Raw genomic sequence first — 15,798 nt, 5'->3', positions numbered from 1 at the left:
AGGCAAAGACACCCCCTAGACAATCCCGTCCTTGTGTCTTATACATTCCGCTCTCTGGTGCAGTACTCCACCAACCACCAGGACCCCCTTACATACGCACACACACAAACCTATATACTCATAGGCTCCTTGTAATATCCTCCTCCCCATTGCTCTCTGATGCACAGGCACACACGTAGAACTCGGTGGGATCCCCTTTGTTTTTCTTCTTTCTCCATTTCATCCTTCTCTTTCTTTTCGTTGTTCGCCGGAGCTCCAGCAGGAGGCCGACGATGGCGACGGCGCATTGCGTTCGGTCCTTTTTTTTAGGGGGGAGGGATTCTCAATTCAACGTACAGGGAGGCCTATATACAAAAAGAAATGATTATTCAAGCCAAAATAGGTGCAGAAGGTAACTCGGCCGTTCCGAAGAAATATAGAAACTATATAAACATAAATGCTGGTTTCACGTGAATCAGATGAAATACGATCGTTCAATTGATTAGAGTTCGAGGTGGGTATAAAACGTTTTTGCTCCCGCGTGTAACCCTATATTAGTTTTTGCTAAACGAATTATGAGCACATTTACACGGTCGGCTGTACTGGCATCGTCTCCGATGACAAAGCAAAGTCCATTCGTGTTATGTTTAATGTCCCCCTCTCTCCCCCCTCCGGCTGTCAAGGAACAAGCGAATATGTTCAACTAGAAAACCAATAGAAAAGATGTTGATGTAAGAACATATATATATAGTAAACCTACTGTATATAGATTGCTATAGTGGTGATGCTTGCCAAGCTTGTTGTAATACGATCCGACATGCATTACTATATATATACTATATACCTTCGTACAACAGCGTGTGTACGTGTGTGGAGAATTTCTTTTGTTTGTTTTTTTTTCTTTCCATTTTTCATCGTAATGTCGTAAAGTTATAACGATAAACATCCGCGTGTTGGTGTGTGAGGACGAATTATTTGGGCGGATGATTGATATCCACTGGTTTTCATGCCAGATGCCGGCCACCGGAAGCCCGGAAGTTGAATTTCTTTTCTTACCGATCCAGTGTTCCATGTAGTATACATTCTCCGAGTAATATAGAAAGAACCAATCGGAAGAAAAATGAATCAGTTCTACTTTTTTATATTTTCCTTTTTTTTTTTCCTGTTTAGTTTTTTGTCTTCAATATTGTACACTTCGCGAGTCCATATCTCTACATCGTAGTGCAATCTAAATGCAACCCACACGGCCGCTCGTCCTTGTTTTTGTACAGTCTAGTACACTCGGCCAATTTTTATCGATTATGGAAACGTAGCGGCAACCCAAAACAAGAATAAACGGTTTAAAAAATCAATCACTACGAGCGCGAAGCTTAAAAATGCGTTCATGGTCTAAATTAATTTCAGATTTGTTTATAACGACTTCTATCAAGCGATTGTCTGTCAGATAAAAGATTCACTTTTGATTGGTTCATTGGCAACACGCCCACATGTTGAAGAACAAACGAGTGGCTAATATCCACGTCTTCCAATGTCCTTTATTTTTTTGCGCTCTGCTTGTTTCTGCACTCGATTGTCTATAGGAACGAAGCCTCAGCCAGGGAATGTGCGAAAGAAGATATTGATCAATATTTGCAAATCCATAACGCAGTACAAAAACGTCCCTCACTAAAGCCCCAAAGTCGCTTTCCACCTCATTGAACATGACTCATATTTAACGCATTAGACGAGCGATGCAAAACAATAGTCACACATGAAATCAACCGCATATATACTGTATATAGGAATGAAGAGCATTAACTGAATGGCCATCGTCTGTATTAATATCGTTAACAGCCTCGTCTAGTCGGCTATAAAAATTGATTGTGAAGATGGCCTGGCTCTGGCTGCTGCGATATATCAAATCAGGAGCTATATGCAACTAAAACGAATAGATGATGGATACACTGGCTTCCCCTCTTGCTTCTTGGCGGGATCGTGACCAAGTTAACAGTTAAAGAATAGAAAGAAGTCGGTTAACGACCGGAGAAAGTGGGGGTTGGTTTGATGGAGGATGATATCGAGCAACACATTAACGGCTCATTCAAACTGCCCGCCACGTAACAGTTGCTTAAGTGGCTCGTAAATAGCATCGACGTCAGCGTGGATGTTCTTGCTCACTAGTGCTGCATTATACAGTGCTGTTAGATATACACACAGGAAAGAAAGAAAAAGAAAAACCGTTTGACTTAAAGCTCTGCAATGGCTCGATAATACGGGAACTTGGTGTATTCCGTTTAAAAGAGCATCGATTCTTAATGTTTGGGGAACGAATGAGACCGGAAAGACACCCACGCACGCGTTCTTGCCGCTAAATTGGTATACCCTTTTCATCTCACTTTTTATTCGCTATTCGATCATTTATATATATATATATACGTATATATATAGATATCCTTCCCGTTTCCCCCCTCTCGAAGTGTTGCAAACGCCAAGAAAAGATGCCCACCCCCGTATCGTCCTACGCTCACCCACGTTCCTCAGTGCTGCAAATAAAGATAAGTGTTGCTTCCAATGTGGTTATGAGACAGCCAACAAGATCAGTCGCCCTTGCACCGAAGGATGATATAACTTCCTATATTACGGAAGCCTTATATTTATTCATGCAGCAAATAGGGGAAAAAACACCTATTTAAAAAGTTTGCGCTCTCGCGTATCATTGCGTTTAATATACGAGAGATTGGGGATGCTGGAACGCGTTACAGCTAATCGCTCAGTTGCAATATTCAATTATTGAAAGTATTTTTTCTTTTTCTTCTCTGCCTTTGATATCGAAATTTAATCAGAGATGCCTATAACGCCTCGTGAGAAGCAAAAGATTGAAGATCCACATCGTTCCACGTTATTGGCTTCAAATCCGTTTGCCATCATCATCGTAGTCTAATTTATTAGCAGTTTCATATTGTTTTTGTTTTGTTTTTTTTTCGTGCCTTTTATGTTGGCTTTTAGCTTTGATTTTCTTTATTTAACGTAAGTTATACTTTCTGGATTGCTTTGCCAAAGAGGAAAAGAAAAACGGATGGGCCATTTGAAGCTTTTTTTCTTTTTTATACGTCGGGGTTTTGACCTTTAACGAAAGTGAAACAAACAAACGGACAAGAGGACAGCAGCTAAGTGAAAATGGATCAGAAATGAGCAGAGGGTTTGGATAAAGAGAAGGTGTAAACAACACAGTATTACACACACATACGTTGTCCTGACTTGAATGCCCAGCCGAGGTGATTGTGTATAGCCTTATATATGGCAAATGGAACACGGTCGTAACCATGCGTCGTAAACTGCTAAGATGCCATGGGGAAATACATGGGGCTACTTTACTTTGGGTTAGGACATGTTAGGCGAACATATTTTTTCGTCCTTACGATACCGTCAGTTTCATCAGCGTTGGATTGGTCGTAATAGCACAGCGGGTTGCGTCTTGTCCTTCTTGAAATGTCGGTCGGATTGTCAATATAGAAGGATTTGTTGAGCTATTCATTTAGGATGTCGCTTGACTAATTGGAAAGAAAAATGCAACCTATAAAATAAAAATAAAAAAACACGTCCCGAACTCATCACTGCGTGGGGAATCTCTGGTCTTCTAATATAGCAAACGTCTTCCAGTTACGTGGATTCATTTCAGTTTGATTGTTTAATGAAACGTGCTGGTGTTGTTGGTTATGCGGCCAATCTATACGGATTCTGTTTGGAATTCATTGGCAAATTTTGTATTCTTCTGCTCGAGTTCTAATTAAAATTATTTTCCTATAGCTATCGTATGTGGCACATCAAATGGGTTCGTTAACATTCGTATATTGTATTTTGAAGGTGGTTATGACCAATCGCCACTTATATAAGCCACTTTCTGTAGAATTCATATTGAAAGACGACCCAAGAATTCAGATGTTCATATCGCATACAATCATCAACCCTACCGTGCCAACAATCATAAGTGACGTTAAGGTGCTGACAGATCGATTTTTTGTATTTTTCAAGAACGAACTTCTTTTCTGTGCTATACATGCCTAGCATGTTTGATAGCTGGAACACGCCCGTTCCACACTTAATGCTCAATTTGTGTTCTATATATGCAAGGCACTGCTTCGTCTATAGTTGAGCATTTCTATATATTTATTCAGTCTTTGCCTCCCCAATCTTTTAGAATCTTTTATCCAATAACCACAGTTTTTTTTTTCTCTCTCTATTCATCTGAGGTGATTTTGTGTATTCAAATTTTTTTAAATGAACAAAATGGGTTGGACGAATTCCCGGATTTCTGCATATGAATCAGCTGCGCTTCTATAAACCAAAACACATTTTTATTCTTCTATCTAATCATTATGCATAAAGCAATTCGTTTTCTCTCAAAGCAATCTCAGTCGATCAGAGTCGAACTCGCACTATGACAACCAATAGTCGAACGATGGAACCCCTCCCCTCCCCCCCCAGAAAAAAAAAATTCATAAATAAAAAGAGGAATTGCAATAAAATGATTGCGCAAGGCTTGAAGTAACAAAGAAATAAATGTCAGCTGCTGTAAACTCCAGGATTTTCCAGTATGCATAATCTATTACAGCCTAAATCGATGTATATTTAAAAAGATCAAGGGCAGCAAGATGCGCGTATTTAACAAGATTAAATATACCGTCATCAGCAGACACACCATGTCCGTCCTTATGGTTCACTTAACTGACAATTCTATTCCGCCATGAAATTTCGTTTCTATATATACCGAAAAGAAGCGGAATGTTTACATCCGATAGAAATCTCTACATCACCACAATAGGGAACAACAATAATTACATGCCACACGCACACACGTCCCGCGAGATTGTTGCTCATCGCCGTAATAGCGAAAGGGGGCGGAGGCTTACGAGTTGTCTCCCAGTCGCGTATATTTCAAATCAAAATGATGCTGCGGCAGGATTTCGATGCAACTCTCAAGTTCTTGTGTGTAATCCTGTCTACTTTCTCAGTTGCCGCTTCTTCGCCCGACCCACTTCGTTACACTCCCTTGACGGTTGAAATCCCGAGTAAGACAAACTTCTCCTGCGCGTCCTATTATATAAGTGTCTTTGATGCCACGTCGCTGCCATCTGACAAGAAGGATTTTCCATTTTCTGCCAGTCAAATGGAAAAAATTATGTTCCATCGTCTGTTTGATTGTATGAAAGTCAGTGGAATTGTTTATCGTACATACATCCGACATTTTCCTCTTATAGCGGTAAGTCTATAACCAGCGCGATCCACTTGGATTCGTACTCTGAGGTACAATAATTGCGATTTATTGTGCCCATAAAATACATAACTACTGTACAAAACATCACTACTAGTCTACTAGAGACCTACAACTCTGCAAATCAATTAAATGTCTTCGGTTGAATTACGTAAGCCAAGCGGTGCTGGGAATTTTAAAATGGTAAAAATGATGGAGACTATACCGATCAATCATCTGTTACACGAGCGTTCATCTTTAATTGGGTGGAGTGCTCGTAGTACGCAGTTTAATCCTTGTAGTATATATCCGAATCAGCAACTAAAGGATGGATAGATTTATTTTTGGCTTTGGGCCTTCTATTCATTTCCATTTCGTTTTATTCATTTGATCTTTTTGAAGAAAAGAAAAAAATATTGAAAACTGAGCGTTTGATGTCTGCGACGGAAATGAAGATGAATAGAAAGTCGTGTCATTTATTGGCCCTGATTCGATTGCGTTTCTTTTGTGCCGGCAGGTCGAGGTTCTGGAATCACATTAGAATATTCATGACATTTGGCATAAGGGCCGACAAACTTCCCATTTGCAACATTTAACCCTTTTACTTCGTCACCAGTTTTTGACATGAAATGAACGGGAAAAACGGCTTTCACTTCTCAAACTTCTAATGGAATGACACATTTTCCCTTTTTCTATGAAATTTTAAATCCGGAAATAAATAATAGCTGGTTCTAACACTTGATAACTTTCCTTTTTTTCTACCCCACAAACTCGTGCATCGTCTAGTACCAAGAGGAATTGAATTCAAATTTCATGAAATTGGCGGGCTAAGTGACACTGTGTATCAACAGTGACGGGGATGGCGCTCCCGTTTGGCTTCTGTTTGGTTATCCAAGTGTGAAATCGAAATGCCATCATCCTTTGAGCTTCTAGGCCGATACGTCCTGCCGACTCTTGAATAGTTGCAACGACATTTACGCAATTCAATCCCGTTAATCTTCGGCAGGATTTGGTGGCCCACAAGAGAGTTGCGAAGAACAAAAAAAAACAAAAAATTGTGATCCAATCTTAATAGGAAACAAATCTTTCTCCTCTTTCTTTGTCTTGTTATTCCACAGTAAACAAAAAAAAAGGGGAACTTGACCGACAGCAAGGCATGTAGTGAATGGTTGGGATGCGGGATGGAAAAAAAAAATAATAATAGAAAATGAAAGTCGATGCAACAGGAATTGAGGAATAAGCGATCCAACGAGATAATGAAGAGTTGGAACAACGATGGTGAGGCACAAGCGCGAGCAACGACGTGTGTCTTTTTCATCCGATTGACTTTTGATTATCACGATTATTATATTTGTTGTTTTGTCTGTGTGTTTGATAGGAGAGGCTTTTTGGTTTTTTCTGTCTTTGATTTGGCGATCGTGCCGAGAGGCCCCTGCGTCGTGACGTGAAATCCAGATCGGGAGACTGATGAGGGCAGAAGAGGGAATCAGGGCGGAGCTCGGAACCAAAGAGCCACAGCAATTAGTGGATGAAATTGGCTCCCGAGGGTGAAAAAGGCAGTTTGGTGTGTGAGTGGTGAGGAATTCTCTGATTCAATTGCAACAACCGAGCGTGAAAAAAACTAGGAAAATAAAAGATTGGATATAAAAAAGGGAAAAGTCAAGACAAAAGAGAGACATAGACAGAACGCCTCGCTACTATATAGACGAGAAAAAACAAGAAGAGCGAGAACAATAATCGTTTTGCTTCAACTGGGAAAAGAGTTTTCGTTTTTATTTTTTTTACTTACTAGACTATCTACTATATGTTAACAGAGCGTCAGCTGAGGCCCTTCCCGTTCAGTCATCAGCCTGTGCCGCAACGACACTTTTGTCGACCCCAATTTTTAGTCACGACCCTTTTACGTTGTTATGTCAGAAATTCGGTTTCCCGGATTTTTCTTTTAGAAATTTTGGGTACGCAATTATCGATTTTGCATAAGAGATCGTGTGTATACTGCGTCAGTTTGATGATATTGATGACGAAAAAAGAACCCGCAAGCCAAACAAGTCCATCATCGATAAAGATCCGTTTTTTTTTTTTTTTTAGGGCTATATAGGAGAAATGGTTAGACGGTAAACGAATGTTTCACGAAGCAAATAGGCAACTAATAACGTGAAAACAAGCGATAGATTGATAGATCTCGGAGACGGCCGATAAAGGAAAACTGAAGTCTGTTTAGGGCGAGATTTCGTATTTTGAATGTGAAAATTTGGGAATAGACAAAAGGAAATGATGTAGAAGCCATTGAACCACATCTTGTAAGCCTCTCGACATCCTCTCGTCGCTGAGGGATGCCTTTAAACAATGGGAGATCGAAGAGCGATCGGTTCGTCCATGGCTACGAGGCGAACGCAAACAAGACGAAACGGAAGAAAAACGTCAAGGAACAAGTCGAGCGCGCCAGCGGCCTATTGCTCTTCTCCGAACATCGTCAAAGAAACCAACAAACCAACAAAACAAATAGAATCGGACACAAACAAAAAGTTGTGTCGAGCAACTCGGGTGCCCATCCGATGTCTTGCGCAAGAGGGAGGAACCAGGAACCCTTCAGCTTTTTGCCATTGCTTTTTATTATTATTATTTTTGTGTTTTTTTTTCGTTGCACTCGGAAGTTGGTCGTAAAACTCGCGTGTCTTTAAAGAGAACCAACTTTGCAGCGCTCTCTGCCTTAACACTATTATATCGGTGCTGGTCTTGTTTTCTTCCTGGTAAAGTCGAAACACTTTGTCGGATGATGGCAAACGAAAAGAACACGCTGTCTAGGAAGACGGTCTGTTCTTTTTTTTTTCAAAAGCTTCGGCCCTATGCTTAAACTGTCGGCAGGAAAACGAGGGATAAAGAAGAGGAAGAATAAGGAGATGGCAATAGTATATGGCCAGCAGACGATATCGAATGTTACTAAGTTGATGGTGGTCGAACTGTTGAAGGGACCGATAGCAATCCGAATGGATTGGCGATGATAAAGACAAAAGCAAAGACCATTGAACTAAAGGCGGAAACCTTTCGGCAGACGTGCGTCCGCTCCATTGCGCCAAGTTTGTAGGCCATTCTTCGGCGGCTGTGTATATGTACTACTAGTGGGAGGCGTCTCCCGCTAGCCGCGGCCAAGTGAAATTCGATTCGTGATTATATGGCGCGGGAAAAGAAAAAGAAACGTGACACAAGGCGTTTTCAGTCGTCTAAAGATATAGAGATTATGATGACCTGTAATGTCGATCATAAACGTCTGGTTGATCAAGTCCATTCCTGTTTATCGATGCCACGAAATTTTCTTCGATGTGATCAAAATTCTACTTCAGGTTCATGATAAAAAATTGAATCCTGATCCACAATAAAATAGTAGTTTTCCCATTAATTGTGTAGTTTTTGAATTAATCGGAATCAAAGATCAAGGCAAGAATCATAAGGCCAACCCAACAATGTCGCTGAAATAAGCCAAACGTTTTGACAAGAAAGTATATATAAAACACACTATTTAACTATCTACCAAAGCAAAACATGTTTCTAGTCTTTTCTCGTCGTTTTCTTTTTCAGGCAATGACGTCCCATTTCTATTTGTAGCCAAAACACGAATCCCATGAATGCAAGCGAAATTTCACGGTATTACAGTTTCAAACGGAACTGTTTGATGGAACAGCTTTCTTTTGAACACTGGCTAATGCTATATGCTGCAGTTTGTTTAACGTTGCCCTCCATTGCAAATATCTATACGAATGAAAGAAGAGTAAGGCCTTAGGTAGTGAAATTTAAGGCCCTGTGTCAATATTTGTTCATTCAATGGTCTCGGTCAGAATATCAAGCCGACTCTTCCCAACTGTTGTCTGTGTCCTCTTTTTTTTAAATCCTGTTTTCATTTCATTTCATGTCAGACAGCGCCTACTTGTACAGAATGTGTGTCTCTCACAACAAGTATTACAACATAAGCTGCAAGGACAGTGAGTCGGCGTCTTATCATTTTCAGCTTCATCATTATCGTCTATATGATAATAATAAAGCGTGAGCCATCGACCACCACCTGACGTTTAGCATAATTTTTCTGCACGCCCGCGTGATTTGTTAACTCTTCTCGTGATGACACGAGACCATCAGTGGGCGAACTTTCACTTTCACCGCCACCATTTCGTATCCTTTTCATGTGACATTGATCTTAGTTACACAACGGTAGCGCAAACAAAGACGCCACGTTTGATAAACCACATGAGAAGCGTGAAAATCCTGCGAATGAAAAGCAGTTTTCTTTCTTCGAATCAATGTGATCGTGTCCTTAGGTGATCAAGTATCAGATGCCCACCGCTTTAAGTTACGCAACGTTCCGTGTGTAATGCATTAACAGAATTCTTTGAAATTTCTATGTCATTTTGCGATCAGAAAGAAATTATTGTGACCTTAATTTCGACAGTAAATTCAGTAAATCCTCCTCTGCCTCAAGCCTTTGTTGGTAGTTTTTATTTTATTTTCTTGCGGAATTGACTCTCTTTGCCATCTAACGAGAAAGTAAAAAAGCACATTCACGTTTCCCGAAAAGAAGCTAGCGTGAGTGAACCGACCGAACGATATGGCGGAAGAAAGCGTGAAAGAGCATTACCGACTGTCCGGTGTAAAAAATTATAATGAAACTGATAAATTGATGATCAAGTCCTTATCGAAACAAGAGGTTTTTCAATTTACTTCTAACTGCAATACCAGTCAAGTTTACTCAAGAATAATGCCTCTGAGCAGGCGTGAAAGGGCGTTCGCGTATCGCACTAACGAACCTAATAACAGAGTTCCTTTCGTGTTAAACGACCATAAAGCGCCGGCATCCATATGAAGCAGAAATGAACTTTTTTGTCGTGGAATTATGGCGACAGAAAGATTGAGGAGAAAAAAAGGTCAAATGAGACATAGATAAACGAGCATATAAGGGTCGCAAAGTTATCCTCTTGGCCATTTTGAGTTTAAAGCTCGTTAACGGCGATGAATTTATCTCTAACTCTTGCCAGGGACGTTAATGTGCATGACGCAATTTTGGTTTCATTCCCAATAGCGTCACTGAACGCGGGACAAACTGATTGTTTCTGATTGTCGAACAAATGGGGCGGTTGACTCCATTCTTCGACTCATTATCATTTTGAATTCAAATAGGAAACGTGTCCACTCTCAAGGCTTAGCGCCATCCTTGTTCTAGCTCCAAATTTTATTTACTGTTTAAATAAGGACAGGATAATGGTGAACTGAATCAAGTGGGTCAGTTTATAATGTCGTGCGTTACGAATCACGTCACGAAGCGCAAACTTCGCTGTCATTTCTGGATGCTATAAAGTATGGTGGTGGAGAGGAAATCAATCAAGCCGCTGGGGGTATGTGAAAGGGAGGAAATATTAAACCTGACGTGTTCATAGTCAAAACAGTATGAAAACGAGATACGGGCAAGCAAAAGACAAAGCAAAAAAAGTGAAACTGTCGTCTCGCCTGATTTTTATCGCAATCATCAAACCCGTCGACTAGATCACATGAACTGACATGTCCCTCTCGATGAAGCATAGATCCACTGCACGGTTTTGTCAGCGCAAAAAACCCCAACCATTTTTCACTGTCTCTATACTCCCCTATCTGGTGTTGATGTTTGGAAAATCGAGACAGGAGAAACCGAAACAAAAACTGAATAAATATAAAAGAATAACCAAATTTTGTGTACCCGCATAGATGATATAGGTAACGCTATATCGCCGGCATTTACATTTTTCGTGCCGGGAACGCGTTGGCGAAGAGAGAATTGGATATTGTAACCACAATATTATTTTCCTTCCTTTTCTTGGAGGTGAGCCTAAAATCTTGTTAGGAAGTCAAGTAGACCTATTTGATCTTTTATTCCCCATTTTATGTGTGTGTGTGTGTGTGTGTGTGTGTGTGTGTCATCTAATATACCTACTGGTGCTGTCGTTCTCTATTGACTTTCTTCACCCTTTTATGTTTGTTTATCCATTACAACCGCGGATGAGTATTATTTGGCTAGTCGCCCGACTCTTTTTTTCTGATTCTCTTCCGCCCCAACGGGCTACCGTATATTTAGACCTTAGAATCAATTGCCACGGAATCACAACAATCAGCCAGCATTGAATCTTTTTTATTTCCTATTTTTGTGAGGAGACAACCAAGGGGTTCGACACTCAAAAAAGGACTAGAAAATGAAAAAATTTGATGCGCGGGAATCAGTTCTACAAATAAAAGAGAAGAAAAAGATGCTTGAAACGCCCCAATATGATATAGTCCAAATGAGAAAAAAAGGGGAAGTGGCGACTAAAAATTTATTTTTCGTCACTTTGAGAAGTAAGAGGTAAAAAAGTGAAAAAAAATTGAAAAAAGTGAAAAAAATGAATCTTTTCGGAAAAAAAGTAGAATTTTCGCATATTTGGTTTGTTTCAGTTGAATGTAGACTACTTTGTCGTGCGGTTCTGAACACCTGTATCTGCGATCTAGTGCCAAGAGTGACGAAAATGGGGGAAAACTGTGTTTTTTCTATTCTGCATACAGAATTTGACATAAATGTTACCCCAAAAATCAAGTGCATATTATTAAAGCTCGGTTATAGTTCTTTTCGTACTTTGGCTCGAATAAATCCCGATTGTGCTGAATTAGAACATTTTGTAAGAACAATCCTTGCTGATGTAGATTACGTTGCTGACTTACCCGAAGCTGAGAAAGTCAGCATTTTTGGAGAAATGTTTGCAAAAATTCCTTCGAAGTTTAGTTTTATGCCAGGAGAAAAAGCTTTAATTGCTGATGTTGTTGACACTGCTCAAAAAATAACAGCGCGAAGTCAAGAAAACTTTTCCTATGACATTTTACCGTCATCAGGACGCAAAAGAAAGAGAGTGTCTACCTTCAGTTCATCAGAGTCAGGGAGAAAAAAAATAACAGTGCTGATGGCTTGGCTGATATGCCTGTGAATGGAGGATTACAAGAAGTTAGCCCTACTAATGTTCTTCCCATAGATTCTGTGATGCGAGTCGTAAGTCGTGCTGCAAATGTTTCAGAAGGCCAAAGTGATATGACAAACGTTACGTTAGAAGGAACACTTGAAGAAACACAAAATACTACACGCGTGATAAGACGAAAGGGAAAATCGTTACAGGAATACTTATTCAATTGGATTTCAAAAAGCAAACTTCGTGATACGTGGGATTTACCGTCTATTAAATGGACGATTGACAATCATGAAAGCGAACAGCCTAAAATTACTTGTTCTACGTGTAAAATAGCGCCGTTTAACGTAAATGGTGACAAACATGTCGGCTGGAAATTTTCTGCTTATGTGAATCACATCAATAATTTCCACAAAAGGAAGCACGGTCATGATGCTACAAGTCATGGGGCAACCCCAGGAACCAGTGGTCAAAGTAATCAAGCCCAAATTTCACAATCACAACCTAATAGACTTTGCTCCGGAGCATCTTCATCAGAAACTGTCGGGTCGGAACCTTCTAACTTGCCTTCTAATGAGAGCCAGGTTTTCAGTAACGGACAGCAGTAGTGAGTCGTACTCTGTCCAGAAAACGCAATCAAAAGACTCAAGCTCAAGAAGAACATTGCTTCAACGCTTGAACATTCAAGCTAGCGTTCAAATTAAAAAAAACCTGGTGGATATCGTTACGACAAGGATATTGGACTATTACATTTTGCCATGTACAGTTATATTCAGGGTGGTCGTAAATTTTATGAAGTGTTAAGTGCTAATTTTGAAGGAATATTTCCTAGTTGCAGAACTATTGAGAGAAAATTATCCTCGTTTCACAAATCAGTACCCGAAGGAGAAGTAAATGTTGCGTTACTTAAAGAAATTTTGGATAAACATAGACTGCCACCAGTCGTTTCCATTGCGGAAGACGGAACAGCCATCGTCGGACAGAGAGAATACGATAAAAGGACAAACAGAGTCATTGGATTTAGTCTTCCGCTGCGATGCAATGGTATTAATTTTCTGTTCTTTTCTATGTATTATGAATGTTTTCATTAAAACTAAATATTCGCAGGATTTCCCGATTCGCTAGCTTCTTCTGTCAGGACCGCCGAGGATATTGTTAATTTATTCGAAAAATATGAACGTGCAGCTGTGGTTATCACTGTTATGGCGCAAACCATGGATGAGCAAATCCCGGCTATCCGGATTGCTTCTTTCTGTTCAAACAACAGATTTACGGCAGACGATGTTAAGCACAGGGCTAATTATATTGAAGCCGAACTAAACAAGTTGGGAATCCGAATGCTTACATATTCCGCAGACGGAGACAGTAGAGAAATGAAAATGATGCGCCAAGTTTTGAATTTAGGTGCGCTTCCCCCCGTCTCTCACGACAAAAAAAGGCAGAAGCGGTACGGTATATAAGTAGTTATTTTAAGAAAAGTAAAATAATGTGATGGCAAGTATTTTCTCTTTATGCAGCACAACAAATAGCTGACGAAACGGGTTGGCTACTGAAACGACAATGGGATTTTTTCGCCGCCGATGTAATAAACAGTGCAGTGCCAGTACAAGACACAGTTCACATAGGTACAATTCCGAACGCCGAACATTTTCTTAGTATTTATAATGCAGACGGAGCTTATTTTCAATTGTTCGCATACAGGCGCAAAATTTCGAACGCGGTTACTGAAAAGAGACCGAGCTACATTTCTCACAATAGGTAAAGGGATTGCTTCGGTGTCTGACCTTGAACAACTCTTAACAGAAGTTACCAAAGGGCAGCACCACTTAAAAAATGGTGATCTAAATTTGCACGACAAAATGAATTACGATGCTGTAAGAAGACTGTGTGACCCTTGTGTCACTGATATTCTGTGCGACAAAGTAGCAGGTATAACTTTTTTATAAAATCATAGTTAGAAAATAGAAAATTGTGAATGGTCTGACGTCAACTATATATCTTGTTGTATGTATATTATTTCATCAGGTTCAGAAGTAACGTGCTTCTATCTTAAGCTAATGAGACTAATAACAGCAAGTTATTTGGATAAAAGCTTATCACCACTAGACAGAATATATGGAATATGGTATTCTTGTCTCGCTTTACGGTATTGGCGACATTGGCTTCAAGAAAACGGATACAAACTAGATATTAATTTCATCACCCTCAACGCGTACATGTGTGTTGAGATAAATGCCCACTCCTTAGTCCTCATATCAAGGAGACTAAGAGAGAATGGAACTCCTCATCTGTTTCGGCCGTGGCATTTTGGGAGTCAGAGCTGCGAATCTTTTTTTCGACTTGTCCGGTCGTTGACTTCAACAGAATCGACCCAAGTAAATTTAAGTGGAAAAGGTTTTTTCAGTCGTAGCGAGAGAGCGGATGCCGCAAACCAACTTCTGGGAGAAGGAGAAAACGATGGAGTTTATTTCCCGAGGTTTACTCATGCTTTTGAAGACCAGAGCCAAGACGATGGCAAAAATATTTCTTTCAATCTTCCTTCTCATTTACCCTCCGATGAGGAAATCGAACGTATAATTCGCAAGGCCATGGTAGATGTTGACCATCAGTTTCAATTATTAGGTAAAAAAATTCTCGAGACAATAAAACATTTTGTAATATTCTTATATGATTGGATTTTTAGGTGTGAAAATGAGAGGAAAAAAGAAATTTATGTTCAATCAAGAACTAGTTCAACGAATCAATGTGTCTCGAAAAGATAAGGAACACCCTGCAGCATTGATTGATAGCAACTTGCTGTTGGAGTTGGATGACTCCGGTGCAGAAGAAACAGCGGTCGAGGAAAACGTCCAGCCATGTCCTGACGCGGGTGATGAATATGACATAGATGTACTGAAGTCTCTTGGAATGGCCCAGCTAAGAGATTTTTCTCATTTGGTTTCTCGCCAGCTTGAGTCTAGCGCTTTTGCTAGTATCATTTGTAATAATGGATCGCAAATTGTCGTTAAAAAAAGCGCGGTCGTGTGGTTTTGTGAAAATTCAGTTCGGCGATTAAGCAATGATCGCACTTTACGAGTCATGCAGTTGGCAAATTTTTCCGAAAGAAGAAAATTAAAAATAACTTCTGTTTCAACTCGAAAAGTTGTACAAATTGGAGACTGGTGTCTTTTTCGGAATTTGGAAGGGAATGGTTTTTTTTGGGGCGAGTTCTCTCTTTTGCATACTTTAACAGCACTAAAAAATCTATTTCCATGTTTGAATGGATAGTTGATCAAAAAGACCATGAGGTTGGGGTACTCTGCATATGGTATAAACTAGATATAAATCAATCTATATTTTCGGGAAAATTAATCGAAGTACATGTCCATCATGGTTTTCACCCTTGTGTTTCGTATATTTGTAGTTGTCCTTCTCCAACATTTACGTTTGATGCCCAAGGTTCAAAACAATTGTTTTTTACCAATGCAACAGTTAACCAACTATCAAATTTTCTCAAGGACATGACATTATCAAGGGACTAAATAAACTATTCCGACTCACTACACTTCAGCTGGTCTCTTATTTTAAAACAAAAAAATTAGAAAAGTGAAAAATAGGGGGAAAAGCGAAAAAAAGTAAAAATGGAGAATAAAAAGTTATTTT

General features: G+C 39.8%; 1 protein-coding gene across 2 annotated transcripts; it reads left to right on the top strand.

The window, feature by feature from the left end:
- Positions 1-11,356: 11,356 nt before the first annotated feature.
- Positions 11,357-15,700, top strand: LOC123469776. Of its 2 annotated transcripts, XM_045169067.1 has the most exons (7): positions 11,357-11,567; positions 11,657-13,200; positions 13,264-13,603; positions 13,674-13,781; positions 13,858-14,085; positions 14,182-14,778; positions 14,840-15,700. In XM_045169067.1, the coding sequence occupies exons 5-7, from the start codon at positions 14,016-14,018 to the stop codon at positions 15,421-15,423; spliced, it is 1,251 nt and encodes a 416-aa protein (XP_045025002.1). In that variant the 5' UTR covers positions 11,357-11,567; positions 11,657-13,200; positions 13,264-13,603; positions 13,674-13,781; positions 13,858-14,015; the 3' UTR covers positions 15,424-15,700. The 2 variants fall into 2 exon arrangements, with proteins under 2 accessions (XP_045025002.1, XP_045025001.1); XM_045169066.1 differs by having other exon boundaries at positions 11,357-13,200.
- The last annotated feature ends 98 nt before the right edge of the window (positions 15,701-15,798 follow it).

The sequence above is a fragment of the Daphnia magna genome, linkage group LG2 (genome assembly GCF_020631705.1).
Source record: "Daphnia magna isolate NIES linkage group LG2, ASM2063170v1.1, whole genome shotgun sequence".
Classification (NCBI taxonomy): domain Eukaryota; kingdom Metazoa; phylum Arthropoda; class Branchiopoda; order Diplostraca; family Daphniidae; genus Daphnia; species Daphnia magna.
Note: the sequence above shows the minus strand (reverse complement) of the source record. Positions and strands in the feature narration are given on the sequence as shown.